Genomic DNA, 19,085 nt, shown 5'->3' with positions numbered 1-19,085 from the left:
CAGAGCCCGATGTGGGGCTCGAACCCACGAACTGTGAGATCATGACCTGAGCCAAAGTCGTTCGCTTAACGGACTGAGCGACACAGGTGCCTCTAAAAGTAAAAATTACAGCTAGTATCAGTGTGTAACACAGAGTCCCAGAGAGGTCAGACTTTAAATGACAACCAGAGAAAGCAACCTTGTGACTCGTTTTTCTATTATATAGACCACTCTAGTATCAGGGCATTTAGGGAACTGACAAAAATCCCTGAATTCCCACAAAACTCCAAACAAACAAACCCAAAGCTTACTAGCTAGAAACTGAAATCCTCCTCTCAGAAACCTGACCTGAAAAAGCCCCCATGTTACCTCAGAGTCACCAATCAGTTGAATGGCTTCAGTCAAAGCTGACCAGAAAATAATCTTCACATTTTCTTTTTCAAAGTACGTGGCCCAGGCACTCCGTTGCTCAGCAGTCAGCAAGTCTGCCTTATTAATGAGAATGACATTTTCCTTACTGTCATCTATTTCTTTCACGTAACATTCCTAGGCAAGACAAAGGTATTTAATTTAGAAAGGCCTCTTCAAACAAGTAAAAATTGAGCGAATTATACTGAAGACCCCCCAAATATGACTAAATGTTTTTACTGCCCCCAGTCTTAAGTCAATACTGATTTAAAGATTTTTCATCTTGGTATATTCTAACGATCCTTTCGGCAAGCTCCAAGAAAGGTTAGGTCACGTATACTTAGAAATATTCTTGACATAAAAAACTGGAAAGGGTAAAAGGAAATGCTCTCCTGCCCTGTTGAAGGATAATAGACTTTTTTTCTTTAAATAAAGTTGTTCATCTCTTTGATACTGCCGAACTGTTTCTTTTACACAAAGTTAAAGAACTGCAGAACTAGGCAATCTGTCGGCTAGCAGAGATGATTTTTGTAGCTAAACGATGACAGCCAATAATCATCTCATCTTTTAATGTAAAAAATACTTTTTGAGTCTAAAAGAGAAACAAGACTCAATAATTGATATTAATTCCCACTACAGCTCTGCATTAGGGAATACACCAGGCTGTGACTTTGTAAGAGTTTCACAAATAAGACTTTTGTCTCTCACCAATGGATTTAAAAATATTCTGTACCATTACTATCATGGTCCTCAAACACAAATAGGAATGTTTCACATGTGTAGTATTTTATTAATTCAAAGCCTGTATTACATTCTTTAATGTAATCTTCACTCCTTAATTATTACTACCTGTGGTGTTTTACAAACGTAGCTCACTTGTAAAATATCACAAGAGGTAGTAAGGTGGAAGGAGAGAGAACATGACAGGATGGGTAAGAAGGGAATAAAAAGTACAATGCTACTTCAACTGATGTCTCTTAAAAAATGAGAAACATTGGCAAATGTCTATTAACAAACTGGCCTCTAAACTAAAAGCTAGAGAATTCATGTTTGTCCTTTCCAGATGATTGGAAGGCCAACAGCTGTCTAAACAGCAGCAGTGTGCAAGCGCCTGACCCTAGAAGGGGGGGGGGGGTCTACTTACAGCTGGAGGAGAGAACAGAACGCTTGCCTACAGTGAGTGCTCTCAGTGAGGCTGTCCTCCCGCTGCGTCACCAAGAACTACACATTGAATTTTGTCACACTTTACTTACCAAATCCTCACATCTAAACAGGAGTGGGTTTCGAGCATCTACTATCTGGACCACAATATCACTGAAAAAGAAATATGAGATACTCCAATCACTGTGAAGTGAAACACTGACCACATAATAATACCAAACACTGTCCATATATTAAACACTTGGCACATTAATCACTTTCAGGTACAATTATTCCCAGTTTATGTACGAGGAAACTGAAGCTGAGGATAATTAAGTAACCTGTCCAAGGTTACCAGCTACTCCGTGATGGAGCTTGAAGGGAACTTGGTCTGGATGAGAGGATATGCCTGTAATCACAACATTCTCTTGCGGTTTTAGGTCCTCCAGAACCCTGATGATGTTTCACTGCTAAAACTTCAATTGGATCTTCTCCTAAACTCTCCTGGTGAGGCAAAAGACGTATTCCAAATACTTCAATCCAAGATGAGGTCTACTGCATACTCATGTACCTAATCTACACTGGTGTTAAGACCTCAAAAGAAAACTAATAAATCACTTGCTGACAGCAGCCACTATCAAGGCCTGTGTCTTTTTTAAACCCATGGCTGACAAGCAAACATCCAGCAAGTCATTATTCATCAGTTCCAACGATGTGTTTAAATGGCACAAACACAAAATAGGAAAATATTGACTTAAGATGCCACACTGAAGCAGGAACAATGAGTCCAACTTCTGTCACACAGAAGATGCAGCAATATGAGAGCTTTCTGTAGCTGACATGAGCTCCTCAAAACCCTCACACGCATAGTGGGGGCTACCACAGCCTAGCACTGCAGGGATAAGCATCTCACGTCCCTGGGCGGATCCCCCTCCTGTCCTGCCTCTGTGGATAGGAAAGATGCTCTAAGGGTCAGCTGCCACTGCCACTGGAAGGAAAGAGGTCCAGAACTGTGATGCCTCCAGCGTTGGTTTTCTTTTTCAAAATTACTTTGGCTATCTGGGGTCTTTTCTGGTTCCACAGAGATTTCAGAATTGTTCGTTCTAGCTCTGCAAAGAATGCTGGTAGTATTTTGGTAGGGACTGCACTGAATGCATAGATTGCTTTGGGTACTACAAACATTTTGACAATATTTGTTCCTCCAATCCAGGAGCATGAAATGTTTTTCCATTTCTTTGTGTCCTCTTCAATTTCTTTCATAAGCTTTCTATAGTTTTCAGTGTACAGATCATTTACTATTCCTAGGTATTTTATGTTTTTTGGTGCAATTGTAAATGGGATCAATTTTTTGATTTCACTTTCTCCTGCTTCATTACTGGTGTATAGAAGTAATGCAACCAATTTCTGTACATTGATTTTATATCCTGCAATGTTGCTGAATTTATATACCATTTCTAGCAGTTTTTTGGTGGAATCTTTTGGGTTTTCCAAAAGTAGAGTATCATGTTGTTTGCAAAGAGTTAAAGTTTGACTTCTTCCTTGCTAATTTGTATGCCTTTTCTTTTTGCTGTCTGACTGCTGAGGCTAGGGTTTCTAGTACTATGCTGAACAACAGTGGTGAGACTGGACATCCCTGTCATGTTCCTGACCTTAGGTGGAAAGCTCTCAGGTTTTCCCCATTAAGGATGATATTAGCTATGGTCTTTCATATATGGGCTTTATAAAGTTGAGGTATGTTCCTTCTACACTACTTTCTTGAGGTTAAAAAGAAAGGATGATGTATTTTGTCAAATGCTTTTTCTACTATCTACTGAGAGGATCATGTGGTTCTTATCCTTTCTTTTATTAATGTGATATATCACACTGATTGATTTGGGAATACTGAACCACCCTGCAGCCCAGAAATAAATCCCACTTGATCGTGGTAATTTTTAAAAATGTATTGTTATATCTGATTTGCGAGTATCTTGAGAATCTTTGCATCCATGTTCATCAGGGAAATTGGTCTGTAATTCTCCTTTTTAGTGGGGTCTTTGGTTTTGGAATCAAGGTACTGCTGGTCTCTTAGAATGAATTTCGAAGTTTTCCTTTCATTTCTATTTTTTGGACCAGCTTCAAAACAACAGGTATCCTTTAAATGTTTGGTAGAATTCCCCTGGGAAGCCATCTGGCCCTGGACTCTTGTTTGTGGGAGATTTTTGATTACTGATTTAATTTCTTTACTGGTTATGGGTCTGTTCCAATTTTCTATTTTCTTCCTGTTTGGCATATAATTGCTCATAATATTCTCTATTGCTTGTATTTCTGTGGTGTTGGTTGTGATCTCTCCTCCTCCATTTGTGATTTTACTTATTTGGGTCCTTTTCTTCTTCTTTTTGATCAATCTGGCCAGGGGTTTATCAATTTTGTTAATTCTTTCAAAGACTGACTCCTACTTTTATTGATCTATTTTGTTTGTTTTTTTAATTTCAAGATCATTGATTTTTGCTCTAATCTTTATTTCCCTTCTTGTGCTGATTTGGTGCTTTATTTGTTGTTCTTTTTCCAGCTTTATTAGGTGTAAAGTTAGGCTGCATATCATAAGTGTAATCATCAAAGACAGTATGGTACTGTCACAAAATCGACACACAAATCAATGGAACAGAATAGAGAACCCAGAAATGGGCCCACAAATTTATGGCCAACTGATCTTCTACCAAGCAGGAAAAAATATCCAATGAAATAAAGACAGTCTCTTCAGCAAATGGTGCTGGGAAAACTGGACAGTGACATGCAGAAAATGAATCTGGACCACTTCCATACACCATACACAAAAATAAACTCAAAATGGATGAAAGACCTAAACGTAAGAAAGGAAGCCATCAAAATCCTAAAGGAGAAAGCAGACAAAACCTTCTTTAAGCTCGATCCCAGCAACTTCTTACTAGACAGGTCCCTGGAGGCAAGGGAAACAAAAGCAAAAATGAACTACTGGGACCTCATCAAGATAAAAACCTTTGGCACAGCAAAGGAAACAATCAACAAAACTAAACGGCAACTGACTGAATGGAAGAAGATACTTGCAAATGACATATCAGATAAAGAGTTAGTATCCAAAATCTATAAAGAACTTATCAAACTCAACACCTGAAAAACAAATAATCCAGTGAAGAAATGGACAAAAGACATGAACACTTTTCCAAAAAAGACATCTAGATGGCTAACAGACACATGAAAAGATGTTCAACATCACTCATCATCAGGGAAATACAAATCAAAACCATAATAAGATACCACCTCACACCTGTCAGAATGGCTAAAATGAACAGCTCACAAAACAACAGATGTTGATGAGGATGCAGAGAAAGGACACTTTTGCACTCTTGGTGGGAATGCACACCAGTACAGCCACTCTGGAAAACAGCGTGGAGGTTCCTCAAAAAATTAAAAATAGAACTCTCCTATGACCCAGCAATCGCACTACTAGGTATTTATCCAAAGGATACAAAAATGCATATTCGAAGAGGCACATGCGCCCCAATGTTTATAGCAGCGTTATCAACCACTGCCAAATTATGGAAATAGCTCAAATGTCCATCAATTGATGAATGAATAAAGATGCAGTATACCTGTGTGTGTGTGTGTGTGTGTGTGTGTGTGTGTTACACACACAGTGGAATACTACTCGGTGATCAAAAAGAATGAAATCTTGCTATTTGCAATGATGTGGATGGAACTAGGATGGTATTATGCTAAGTGAACTACGAGAAAGATCTGATTTCACTCATGCAGAATTTAAGAAACAAAACAGGTGAAGGGAAGGAAAAATAAGATAACAGGGAGCCAAACTGTAAGATACTCTTAAATACAGAAAACAAATGGAAGGTTGCTGGAGGGTTGCTGGGTGGGGGGATGGCCTAAATAGGTGATGGGCACTGAGAAGGGCACTGTCTGGGATGAACACTGGGTGTTTTGTGTAAGTCATCACTTACATACAACATATGTTACACATAACATCACTAAATTCTATTCCTGAAACCACTATATGTTAACTAACGCGGACTTAAAGGAAAGAAGGAAGGGAGGAAGGAAATAAGCTGCAGACGTACCTGGGGCAGTCTCCTAAAAATCCATGTCTGGCTGGCCTGTTCTGACGTAATGCTCATGCAACTAGGCTGGACACTGAGGAAATGTATTAAGTCAAGCTTACCATTTGACAATCAAATCGCATTTTCTTTCTTTTTTTAAAAGTTTATTTGTGAGAGAGAGACAGAGCACGAGCACGTGTGTATGCACACGTGACAGGGATGAGCAGACAGACAGAGAAAATCTGAAGCAGGACTGACACAGGGCTCAAACTTACAAATAGTAAGATCATGACCTGAGTCAAAATCAAGAATCAGATGTTCAGGGGCGCCTGGGTGGCTCAGTCAGTTAAGTGTCCGACTGTGGCTCAGGTCATGATCTCAGTTTATGAGTTCGAGCCCCACATCAGGCTCTGTGCTGACACCTCAGAGCCTGGAGCCTGCTTGGGATTCTGTCTCCCCCTCTCTCCGCCCCTCCCCTGCTCACCCTCTCAAAAATAAATAAACATGAAAAAAAAAAAAAAAAAAAAAAAGCACTGCTTGCCTCATGTGCTGAATTAGGATGCAAAGTACCGTAGACCAGGAAAGGCTCACACAGCACAATAGAGCCTTATCTTACTGGAATATGGTGTTCTGCCCTCAGTGACCCAGCAGCTTCCTGCATTTCAATGACAGGGTATACATCAAATCTTTTCCAATAACTACTCTCGAAATTAAAGAGGCAGATGGCTTTGCTAGCCTATTACGAAACAGGAGACATCTGCTACACAAAACACATCAATAAATATTTCCTGTTAAGAAATGTGGCAGCAGTCCTTTTATTAATATCTCTAAGTAGTTCAGATCCACTTCCATGTGATGTAAACGACACTGAGCTAGAAACATGCTCTCTTTCATAAACAGAAAAATACCACATAATAAAAGCAACAAAGCAAGTAATACTGTAAATCTGTTGAAGCTACAGGCTTACTCTGGGGAAACCAGTTACTTATTTAGGGACATAAAACGTATGTCAAATGTGAAAGAATGAACACATATGGTTACCTCTGTTCCCTCTTAAAACCCACAAAAATGAAAATTAACTCTGACGCTCATTAGGACAAAGAGAAAGAAAGAACAGCAGCAACTGAGACTTGGTAGAGCAATCAAGAAGCCTGTTCGTGCCTCAGAGCCCTGAAGGAGCCCGGCACTAGAAGCATCAGATGAAGGCCTCTAGGCAAGGGTGAAGAATGGGACCGACTTCAGTCTGGTAAGGAGCTCCTAAGTCCTCTCTCCTGTTCCATCCAGTCTGGCAGCTACACCGCCTGAGTCTCCTATTCCAATGGCAGATGGCTAGGGTTTATTATGGAGAAAATGAACCCGAGAGGCTCCAGAATTGGGCCCTCAAGCAACAAGAGAGGTGGGAAAGAGGTGCCGTACTGGAAAAGGGTGGATTAAATAAGCCTACATACCCAATGGTGAACATGCCCACTCATCTTGCATCAGACCATCACGTCTGGCTGGGTTCTTGGCAGGAGACAATTTTTATCTTTAAGAAACTGACTGGATCTAGGGAAAACACCCATAAGAGTCTAACAGCCTGGGCTACTCGAACAAGATAAAAACCGATCCCTGCTCAGCCCTATACAGTAAAGTCATCAGTTGGCAAATTCGACCCAAACAGGTGGTCTTATCACTCCGCTTCGTAATGCTTCATTCTTAGATATGAACAGACAATAAACCTCACTAGATACCTGAGAAACATCTCTTATGCAGAAGTCAGAAACCAGAATAAAAGGGAAAAAAGGAACAGAGAGGAAAGATAGACAATATACGAAACAGGAGAAAATCTAAAATAAAAACAAACGAACAGAAAAACAAAGCAATACTGTAAATGTGGAGATGGGGGTATTCCAAGATGAGGTTTTAGTATTTTAAAGCTGGTTATTATTTCTCTTTGGAAATAAGAAAACAGGCATTTCAGCAGCACACATCTTCGACTGCTGAGGAGGCCGTGAAGGAGAGACCCACTCTGCTCCACAGAAGTCCCCAGAAGAATCACAGTGGGCCTTCCCAAGCCTTGCTCAAGCCTCACTGAATCTAAGGGGCCTGCACAGAGCCTGGGAGCCAGCAGCAGGCTTCTGCTTTTATTAGACTTAGATCTGCCTTGTTACTCTGACTTCCCCATGTTCTAGCCCAACAGCCCTGTCTCTGCTCCTGAGGGAGCAGGATGGGGAAGGTGTGTAAATGACTTAAAAAAAAAATTGAGGTATAATCCACTGTTTACCTATAATTGAGGTAAAGTTAACCCTTTGAAAAGTATGCAATTCAGTGGTTTTTAGCATGTACACAAGATTGTCTATACAACAAACCACTCCTTGATTTCACCCAGTCCTTATCAGCCCCCCTTCCTCTGTCAGCACACAGCCCACTGCCGTTCTATCTGCAACACAGCAGGAATCGTAAGCACTTTGGATTTACTTTGAATCAAGTCATCTGACAAGACTGAACTTCAGTCCTCTGTGTGTCCCTGACGGCCACTCTGCAACATATTTTCTCTTTGCAGTCAGACACCTACTCCTGTTCACACCTGCATTTTCTGTATTTCCATAGGATTCAACAGACATTTGCTGAAATAACTGAGGTTCTTGAGAACCCATCTTACAGAAAACATTTACCATTTCTACGTGCTATCAATGTACTCACTTAAAAATAAAATCTGTATTTTTAAAGAAATAAAGCAACACATTTTCAGTGTTTATAATAATTCTCAACAGCTTTTTGCATAGCTTAAGGCCCAAGCACCCCAGCCACTGAGCCTGTGAGCATTCATCAACATCCAAATCTAATTCATGTAATACTACTAATGTCTGGGTTACAGAAAAAGAAAACAGTAACTTACCTTCTCTCAATTACCCTCCACAGCTGGCGCCAAAAGTCCAAATTTCTTTCAAATGGAGTCAATAGCAACTTTTGTTCCTCTTCTAGCCTGGCTTTTGAATAAAAAGTTTATATCTTTGCCAGATTATAACTGATGGTTTCAGTAGTATAAACACTCAAATTAATTGCATTAAAAAATAAGCTTCTACACATGTACACAAATACTACCAAATTGTTTTTATATACTTTCCACTGAGTCAATATGAAAATCAGATTTGAAATTTTTTACTTAATCTAGTTAAGCCCTGGAAGATTATCACATAAAATGCCATTTCTCCCACACACCTCTTTCTGGAGGAACGCTCAAGAGAGCGTGATCAACTCTAGAGTGACTAATGACTAGAGAAGGGAATGAAAAGGAGATAAGGCCAGGAATGGAGCAGAGAAATCAAATTACCATCTCTGTGCAAAGATGCACGCGTACCAGCAATGCTGGCTGCACAGAGAAGCTGCACTTGTAAGAAGAATCTACCATTTCCCTTCTAAAAGAGTCAAGCCTTCAAAATGCAAATAGCAGTGCATACACACCAAAACGCCAGACTCAGAATTTCAGGACAAATCTTCCCATCTTCTAATACTCACCAGACAAGTTGACGTCTCCATTCTAGAAAGTTATCTTTCTCTGCCTGTTTGAGTTCTTCAGGACTAGTGTTTTTGTCCCACTTTGGTCTGACACAATCATGGAGGAAAAAAAAATTCCACAAGTTACCAAAATGGGATTTAGATTTAATAATGACAGCTGAGAAAAGGAAACGGGAAAAAATGAGAACACCAAATTAAAAATTTTATACTCAGGGGTCTTGTTATGCCTTACAATGTCCCACATCCTTGTTCAACTCACCTCCGTGGTATACTCAGGAACTGTTTGTTTTTTTCATGGAGTTTCTTAATTCTCTGGCTCTCCTCAAAAGATAGCAGTCCAGTTCTAGCCTCCGGACGTATGAACTTAATATTCAGCTTCTCTGTTTAGAGAAAGGAAAGTACTGTTACTGAAGTGACAATATAAATAGTGAATACTCATCACTACTTGCAAAACTAATATACAGTACCTAAAACAGAATTTAAGCTTGATTTTTTTTTAATTTTTAAAAAATGTTTATATTTGAGAGAGAAAGACACAGAGTATGAGTGGGGGAGGGGCAGAGACAGAATCTGAGGCACAGTCCAGTTCTGATCTGCCAGCAGAGCCGGACGTGGGGCTTGAACCCACAAATCATGAGATCAAGACTTAAGCTGAAGTAAATGCTTAACCAATAGAGCCACCCAGGGGCCCCTTAAAGCTTTCTTGATTTAGATGCCTCCAGCCTTGGATAAATACTTTCTAAGTGAAGTTATCTACCAAAAAACGAATGGGAGAAAAAAATCTTGAAGTGCCTGGGTGGCTAAGTGGGTTAAGCATCCGACTCAGGTCAATCTCATGGTCATGAGATGGAGCCCCATGTAGGGGTTGGTGCTAAGCATGGAGCCTGCTTAAGATTCTGTCCCTCTCCCTCTGCTCGCCCCCTTTGTGCGTGTGCTTGCTTGCTTGCTGGACCTCTCTCTCTCAAATAAAATAAATTTAAAAAATCTTTACTAAAGCTTTCAAAAGGCCAACCATTTTTTCAAGTACTAATTTTATAAAACTCCATATACTGACTGCATTTCATGGAAACAAACAGTAAGAGTGGGAAGGGACTGTGAATATTCAGTACCACCAATCTCATTTTACAAACAGAATAATTAAAGCCAATGGGAGTGGGTGAGGAAGCAAAGATACAGCAAAAAGACTCACTCCAGTTAAAATCAATGAACTACTACACTACAATTTACCTATGATATTTATGATAAATGCTCACATTAATGCTGTATAACAACTGAAAGAAAAAAATAGATGTCAAGTTCATGTATGAACTACAGAGAGCCCTGCTCTAGGGCTCTATCCCCCCATGTTGCTCTAGGTCTATTTCACCACACATAGCCACCTAGTCTCCACGGGCAGATGATTCCACTAAGAGAAGACAGTTAAGCTTCTTACCCAATTGCTAAGGGAAGGTCCTGTTCAGACACAACAGAACATCTTGAGCAATGTTCCTCTTGACCTTTAAGCAAAGACTGCTATCTGCTACCTCTCAGATCACCAACACCATCTACAACCTTGCTCTGCACACGCCAGTGGAGTCCAGTCCACCGAACCATTATTGTCATTCATGCCCTCTTTAACCAACAGTCAAAACACACACCCGTTTAGCCCCATATTTGGTCATTCTTTCACACAAATTCCTTTCCAATGGTGACCTGACGTTCTCTCTTTGCTTTGTCTAATCTCTGTGCATGCCTCTAGCCTCTTCTTTCCTCTTCTCCCATTTCCACAACCAGCTCATAGATTCATTTTCCTCCCTAATTGGCTAAAACCATATGGTACAACCACTCTCCTACTCAACATTAAAATTCCTTACCCTACTGTACCTGCTACCAAACCTCCCAACCTTACACAAAGCCAAGTGTCCCTTCTCATTTCAGTAGCAATGCTCTGAGGATTGCTGCAAGTCACACACAATAATACAGCCACTTGTCTCTGAACTGTTTTTACTCACACTTCTGACACCAAAATGTGTGCACTTTCCCACACTGGCAACCAGCTCTCCAACTCTCCGGACAACAACTCAATGTCCTACAATTCCATCGTATTCTTATACCAACTATCAAGAGTTAAGTGTCAGACTCTACAGGTTTAAAGGCTCAGTCCCACAAGACTGTTCCATTTCAGATGCCAAGTCTCTGAATGGGGTTTTTATGGAAGCTTTATTTCACAGGCATGATGGATTCAATCACTGGTTACTGATGATTAGCCCAATCTCTAGCACTTCTTCTGAGGTCCTGAAAATTGCAACCCATAATCACATAGTTGGTTCCTAATGCAGAAGCTACCCAGGGACCCACAAGTCCCCCAATAGCGTAAACTCAGGAAGTTAGTAAATTGTAAGGAGCTTATTATAAATAACAAAAGACTCCTCTCACCCCTGATGCAGGGAGTTACAAACAAGGGTTTTGGAAGCTCTTGTATCAGGAACCAGGGGGTGATGACCATATATATATTATCACAACATGACATTTTCTCATTTGCTGAAAATAAGGAGTGAACGCTACCTGTGCCGTCTTTTAAAAGTAAAGAGTTCCCAAACAACATTTAGCATCTCTCATTATTCTGCAATCCTGTTAGGTCAGGGACTCATATGAAAACGTACTTAAAAACACTGATCATTAACCCCTCCAAAACACACACACACACACACACACACACACACACACACACACGTAAATTCAGCATGCAACATGCAGGGTTCACACACAGGTGAAATAGGTAGTTTCCAGGTTAAGAATCCCTATCCCAGCGTGTCCAGTGTCTGCAGGCTATAGAGAACTGAAACAAAATTCTACCACCTCTACATTGTTAAGGGAAAAGAACAGAAAGTATAAATTATTTTTTTATTGTAGACAGAGAGTGTAAGCAGGGGACAGGGACAGAGAGAGACAAAAAAGAAGGTATGAAATAAATTTTAATGGAATTTGAAAAGTTTACAGAGGTTTCCTCATGCACGCACACTTGATTAAATCACTGGCCTTTATGACTAGCTTAATCTCCAGTCCCTCTCCCCTTCCCCAAAGGTGAGCTGAGCCCCATGTCAGGCTCTATGCTGACAGCTCAGAACCTGAAGCCTGCTTCAGATTGTGTCTCTGTCTCTCTCTGCCCCTCCCCGGCTCTAAAATAAATATTAAAAAAAATTTTTTTGTTTAATTATACAATATATAAACTCTCCTTATAAAAAATTTCAACAATAAAGTAAGGCAAACATTCTCTATGACCAACTCCCAACCTTCTGCCCATCCCTGCAATCTCGGTTCCGTCCCTTGAGATTATTGATTAAATGTGTGGGCCTCCAAGTTTTTCCTAATACACACTTACACAGAAGATTGGTCGGATTATTTTAATGTAAATGGTAACCTACCATATGCGCCATTCCACAACTTGATCTTTCTTTCTTTTTTTTTTTTTTGTTGAGGGAGAGGGAGAAAGAGAAATAGAGAGAGCAGGGGAGGGGCAGAGAGGAAGATTAAATCAATCCCAAGCAGACTCCACACCATCAGCACAGTACCCTATGCAGGGCTCAAACTTGATGAGCTCTGAGAGATCATGACCTGAGTCAAAATCAAGAGTCAGAACACTATTGACTGAGCCACCCAGGTGCCCCATTTTGGGTCTTTTCAAGATTCTTCACTTTAGTATCCAGAAATTTACCACATTCTTTCTAACTGCCAGAGTATTTTATAGCGTATTTATACCACAGTTTAGCCATTTTCCCACCTACTGAATATTCAGGTTGTTTCCAACTGTCCATTGCTAAAAAATAGCATCATCTGGGAACTTGTCAGAAATGCAAATTCTCTGGCTCAACTCACATTTACTGAATCTCCTGAGGAGGGGCCCAGGAATCTGTTTTCCAGTAACTGTGCTGCTCATTATAATTTGAGAATCACTGCTCTAGCACAGGTATTGAAAAGTGGAAATATCAGGTCATGAAATATGTACTTCAAATTTTTGATACTGCCAAACCAAATGTTGTATATTCAACCTCTCCCTCTGCTGGCTCTCACCCTATAACCTATGTACATGCTGGTATTAACCTAGATTACACACATACACACACACACACACACACACACCCCTCTCCTTGCCACAGTCACATATCTCAAAAGAATACAACATACTCATTAACTCGATTTCCTTACCTTCCCCTCTTTTTAAAAAAAATTTAAAAGTGTTTTTATTTTAGAGAGTGAAAGAGACAGAGCACCAGTGGAGGAAGGGGCAGTGAGAGGCGGAGTCACAGAATTTGAAGCAGACTCCAGGCTCTGAGCTGTCAGCACACAGCCCAACATAGCTCAACAACCGTGAGATCACGCATGACCTGAGCCGAAGTCATCGGCTGAGCCACCCGGGAACCCCAATGCAAGGCCAACTTCTTTAAAAAATTTTTTTTAAAATGTTTTTTATTTTATTTTTGAGAGACAGAGACAGCACGAGCAGGGAAGGGTCAGCGAGAGAGGGAGACACAGAATCCGAAATAGGCTCCAGGCTCTGAGCTAGCTGTCAGCACAGAGCCTGACGCAGGGCTTGAACCCACGAACCATGAGATCATGACCCGAGCTCGATGCTTAACTGACTGAGCCACCCAGGCGCCCCAAGGCCAACTTCTAACCATTTTCTGAATAAAGTAAGCTGCTGCTCACATCTTAGCTTGAGTCCTCTGCCTACTCATGTATGCTGTGCTGTCATCTCATCTGTGTCACCCTTTGAGACTCAGCCCCAGCATAAAGCTTCCCTTGACTGACCCTAGTCTTCTTTCAGACAGAATGAATACTAACTACATCTTTTTTGATCCCATTGTTTGATATAGACTTCTTTCATAGCACCTAAAACAGAATTTTCAGAAATAAAATCAACTTATTCAACACTGCACTCTCAGAAGCTACGATAATCTGTCCCTGCTGGGGCCCAATAAAAGCATTTAAAAAAATCAATGAATTTGCTAAACACCACAATAACACTTATAATAACAAAAGGACAATAGAAATAGTTTACAAAGCAACCTCTTTGCCAGGTACTTTTCCAAGTACTTAGAACACACGAACACACACACACACACACACACACACACACGGAGAGCAGTGACTAAGGCAGATTACATGCATGGATAATTCACTATGTTGTGTCAACAAGTACTTTAAAACACAATTCAAACAGCCTAAGTAACAGCAGCAGGCCCAGAATTTTGCTTCTGACTATGGTATCAGAAAACACTTTCTGGGGGCACCTGGGAGGCTCAGTCGGTTAAGCATCCGCCTTGGGCTCGGGTCATGATCTCGTGGTCCGTGGTTCAAGCCCCATGTCGGGCTGGGCTCTGTGCTGACGGCTGGGAGCCTGGAGTTTGTTTCAGATTCTGTGCCTTCCTGGCTCTCTGTCCCTCCCCTGCTTACACTCTATGTGTGTGTCTCTCTCTCATACACAGAGTAAACTTTAAAAAGGTTTATTTATTCTTGTGAGAAAGAGAGAGGGGGGAGAAGGAGGGGCAGAGAGATGGAGACAGAGGAGCCATCAGCACAGAGCCCAATGCAGGGCTTGAACTTACAAACTGTGAGATCATGACCTGAGCCAAAGTCAGACATTTACCTGACTGCGCCACCCAGGCATCCCCATTTGTGTGTTTAGTAGGGTCCATGGAACACTTCTAAGCAGATGTATTTGCATCCAGTCAGCAAAGATGGAAAGGTGACCAGTGTCCTATGTACTCAGGAATAAACCACTTACCAGCTATGAACTCTGTTCCTGCAAGTTCTGCAGTTGCAAGGAAGTCATCAAGGGAGCTTTGTTCAGTTACTGACTGCAGATTAAGACGACCCCAATCGTAGCCATCATTGAGCTCACTTGTGTGCAACTGTGAATAAAACACAGATAAATAATACAGCTGCTCTCTTCAGCTTCTGACTGACATTTGAACAAACTCTAAACTCCCAAGGAACTATTCTGTGGTCTTGACAGTGGTGTCAGACCCTTCAGAGTCAATACTAATACTGGTTAAGACTTAAAAGAGCACTTTCTTACCTCACAATAGGCACTTTACATTCATTCTTTCATTTAATTTTCAAAACCTTTTGAAATAAATTTTATAGTTATCTCTGTTTTACTGATGAGGAAACAATCTTTTCAAGTAAAAATACCTTGCCTAGAGTTGCTGCTATTAAGTGGTAGAGGTAGGATTTGAATCCAGGCCTCTCCGATCCTGGCAGATGTCAAAAATTCTTGATGGAGACCCACAGTAAAAAATACATGTTATGGGGGCACCTGGGTGGTTCAGTCAGTTGAGTGACCGACTTTGGCTCAGGTCATGATCTCATGGCTCCTAGTTCAAGCCCTGAGTCGGACTCTGTACTGACAGCTCAGAGCCTGGAGCCTGCCTCAGATTCTGTGTCTCCCTCTCTCTCTGCCCCTCCCCTGCTCATACTCTGTCTCTCTTTCTCTCTCTCAAAAATAAACATTTTAAAAAATTTAAAAAACAAAAACATGTTACACAGTGCTCCAAATGCTGTGACGCACAGTGATACAATTCTGTGCCATTCAGTACAGTAAAACAAAATCAACAGAATCTTGAAACAAACTTACTTTATCACATGCAATACACTGCTGTTTTGAATTCTGATATCCTGTTGGGTTAAAAAGCCACTAGATGGGACCCACATAACTGATTTCCAGGTGCAATCCAGAGTCTGATAAACACTATTCTAGCTACATGCTCTGGACAGGTACAAATAAATTACAAAGTTGAAGGTTAAAAGATTAGGTGCTTTGTCTAAGGCCATAGGCCAGGAAAAAAAAAATTCAGAGTAAGGATTAGAATCCAGTTCAGTTCTTTAGAATTCATATTCAATCTTCTTACCATTTCCTAAAGGATATGGAACAAATTGCTTTAAAATCAATTAAAATTCTCAGTAATCTAATGTCCAGGGTAACTTGGACCTGGAGACTACCGAAGAGCCTAGTATGCTGTTTACTCTGCATATGAGGGGAATCAGACGGTGTGAGAGTGGCACGCAGGATGTTAGTCAAAATAACAAGCACAAATCAAACTACCTCATCCGTTTTTCAAGGATCTTAAAATTATGTTCATTCCTAGGCGCAGGGAAATATCAGACCAACTCGCCACATTTTGGAGATGCACTGTTCATGTTAAAGCGAAACCGTTAGGGAATAATGAGGAGGCAGCAAGAATCTGCGCTATTTTGCTTTTTCTGGTCAGGCAGCCGCTCTTGGGAGTTTCCAGTCTTTGAACAATACCACAATTAGTAGCTTTTAGGTCTTTCCTGTTCTGAAACTTTCAGGAGCCCCCAGCATTTGAGATCCTTCAAGCTCTCACTATTGTCCTCTCTTCAAGCCTCTACGTCTGGACCTCGCTAGAAGGATTCGCTTAACGGTCTGACAGTAACTTACACAAACTCATCTCCCTACTTCGGCGTCACTTTCCCTAGGAAACGTTCCTGTGACCCTTGACCCTAGGCTTCATAGCATCCAGGCTCCCCTGACTAGAAAGAAAGGCTGAGAGAACAAGCTCTGGGTTACCCAGGAGTCGGCGTGACGGTGGTTGCGGCTCCGCTGAGTCTTCTGGCGGATAAGGGCACGGCCGAGGGTCCCGGCATCGGGCGCTCTCCTGCGGCCCATGGCAGCACAACCCTCACGCGAGCCCCCTCAGCCTAACACGCGCGTTTTCCGGTATTCCAGAGCTCGAGCCCCGGAAGTGACGTATGAACGAGCCCAAGTGGTGGAGGCCCGAGTTGAAGAGAAAATGTAATAACTTGCTCCACACTCCCCTTTGTACATCTTGCGACCACTATTATAGAATATAAACGAGAAAATGGCCTCAGGACTTAATTTCTATCACTATCTCTACGAATGTCTTAAATTTGGATAAAATGTTTGAGTCAAAAGAATGGTACGTTCCAGGTTCGTGTGTTGACCTTTAGCGTCCGGCGAGGAACTAGGAGGCATGAAATGATGGCCGCTCGTATTCCGGGTCCTCACTCCGCCTCCCAGCTGTTTTTGTAGTTAAAGAGGCGGAGACCCGGGTGAAGAGGTGGAGACTTCTTGTCCCGCAAAGTGGCGTTGTTTCCTGGCGCTGGTTTTTGGCCTGCATCTCGAGGTGTGGTCCTGACGCCTTCAAGTCCAGAATCTAAATAGTTTTTGTTTACTTAGTCTTTCCTAGCTGCAAACTGGGGAGAAAAGTCCTTGCCTGGATGGGAGTTCGGAATGGAGGGATGTTTCCAAAGTTTGGCAAGGTTGCAAAGAGAGCCCACAGGATCTGACTTAAACGGTGTTATTTAAAAAAAAAAGTTCCACTTCGAATTGCATTAATATTTCCTATAATTGAAGTGAAAACACTGCCAGCTCCACTTTTTGCGGCCTGCGCTTTTGATCCTTCTTTCATCGTTAATGTCTCAAAGCTGGGAATGTAGAATGCTGGGTTAGAGTTGTGTGGGCACTGGGCGTTTTACCTGCATTTCATTAGTTGTGAAAACCACCTCAGTGTTACCATGCTCAGAGAGGAAGCAGCTTGCTCAAGTCATAGATGGAATTTATACGGTGTCAGGAGTCATATCCACATGTCATCAACTATCTTTTATGTTCTTGGGGAGAGGGCATTTCGGAACCCAGTGCTTTTCAAACTTGAACATGCCTGTGAATCCTCCCAGGAATCTTGTTAGCAAGTAGTTCTGATTAATAAGGTCTGGGACTGGGCCCAGTACTCTGTACTTCTAACAAGCTTCTGGGTGGTGCTGATGCCAATATTCTGGTCCATTGGCCACACTTTGAGTAGCAGGTGAAGTCCACTCCCTTCCTGCTCAGACGAAGGCACTGGACCAACTAAAAAGTCAATCACAGCAAGTTAGGGGCATGCAAAGCTGGAACCATATCGCCCACCTATCTCTGGATTCCCAGCCCACATGTGCTACACCTCACTGCTGACTCATGCTGAATAGAGCAAACTTTGGGAAACAACCAAGGGATTGCTGAAAAGCCATGTAGTCGTTGATTTCAGGAAGTCAGTGCCCACAAATCAGTAAATGAATAGATCAGAACGTGGTTTCTCCTATTTCCCAGTGTAAAAATGGTATTTCTTTAAAGAACTTGAACATAATCTCCAGAAGTAAGATATGGAAAAGGTCCATGAAGGAGAATAAGCAGACAGTTCCTGGAATTCTCTTGAAGCTGAGTGGATAAAGATAAAACTAACTCATAAAGTAAGATTACATGGATTTTACATTCTAATAATAACAGGAGATGACATGAAGAAACTTGTCATCTCATTACTAAAACTCAGTCAGGAACTTGGGACTTCACCCTCGTCTCCTTTTCCAGATTTTGTCATCTCCAGAGATTTAGTGAAAGCAAACACTTTTGGTTTCTGTTGTTGTTCTTCTCATGGGCTCCAAAATATCTGAACCAAGTAAAGTGATAATTTAATCAAGAGAGTCAGACACATTGTAAGATTATAATAGCAGCAGCTATTCTTGGCTGACAAATAAGGAAGGCATAAATAATTCTAATATTTCCCTCAAGACATTTCTCAAATCTATCACTGAAAATAAATTACCCGGGCCTCTGTTTCATGGGGATTAAAATAATTCCAGTCCTGCCTCTGGAGGAGATAATGCTGAAAGATCATTGCCTGGTAGTTTGGGGAGGGGTACCAGTTTTCACCATTTAGCAGTTCTCTCCCCCACAACTAGATGGTGCCGGTAATAGTTCACATATATAATTGATCCATGTTGTGCGATTATGAGTCTAGTTCATTGAAAAGAACGAGGAGGAAGGGAATTGAAGGTGCTGATGAGATAAGATCATGGGATCCAGATTTGGAGTTACAAAGTGAGATGGAGTGGGGAGTGATGATAGTGGTGGTGGAGGGTGGGGCACAGCACTGGCTGCAAACCGAGGGAGGGGTGTTGCCCGGATGAATCAGCCCAGGTCCCTGCCGGCCCACTGTA

General features: G+C 41.5%; 1 protein-coding gene across 1 annotated transcript in view; it reads right to left on the bottom strand.

Annotated features, from left to right (window-relative positions):
• The window catches only part of LSG1 (large 60S subunit nuclear export GTPase 1), a 34,246-nt gene extending 17,431 nt beyond the window's left edge, over positions 1–16,815 (bottom strand). The window contains exons 1-7 of the mRNA XM_029939610.1: positions 16,663–16,815; positions 14,857–14,983; positions 9,352–9,472; positions 9,093–9,179; positions 8,473–8,559; positions 1,641–1,701; positions 349–525 (exon numbers count right to left, since the gene is read on the bottom strand). Of these exons, the coding sequence (XP_029795470.1) occupies positions 349–525; positions 1,641–1,701; positions 8,473–8,559; positions 9,093–9,179; positions 9,352–9,472; positions 14,857–14,983; positions 16,663–16,761 (759 nt within the window). The 5' untranslated portion in view covers positions 16,762–16,815. The remainder of the gene's footprint in view (positions 1–348; positions 526–1,640; positions 1,702–8,472; positions 8,560–9,092; positions 9,180–9,351; positions 9,473–14,856; positions 14,984–16,662) is intronic.
• Positions 16,816–19,085: the final 2,270 nt, after the last annotated feature.

The sequence above is a fragment of the Suricata suricatta genome, chromosome 5, assembly GCF_006229205.1.
Source record: "Suricata suricatta isolate VVHF042 chromosome 5, meerkat_22Aug2017_6uvM2_HiC, whole genome shotgun sequence".
NCBI lineage: Eukaryota > Metazoa > Chordata > Mammalia > Carnivora > Herpestidae > Suricata > Suricata suricatta.
The sequence above is the reverse complement of the archived record's forward strand: the minus strand, read 5'-3'. Positions and strand labels throughout refer to the sequence as shown.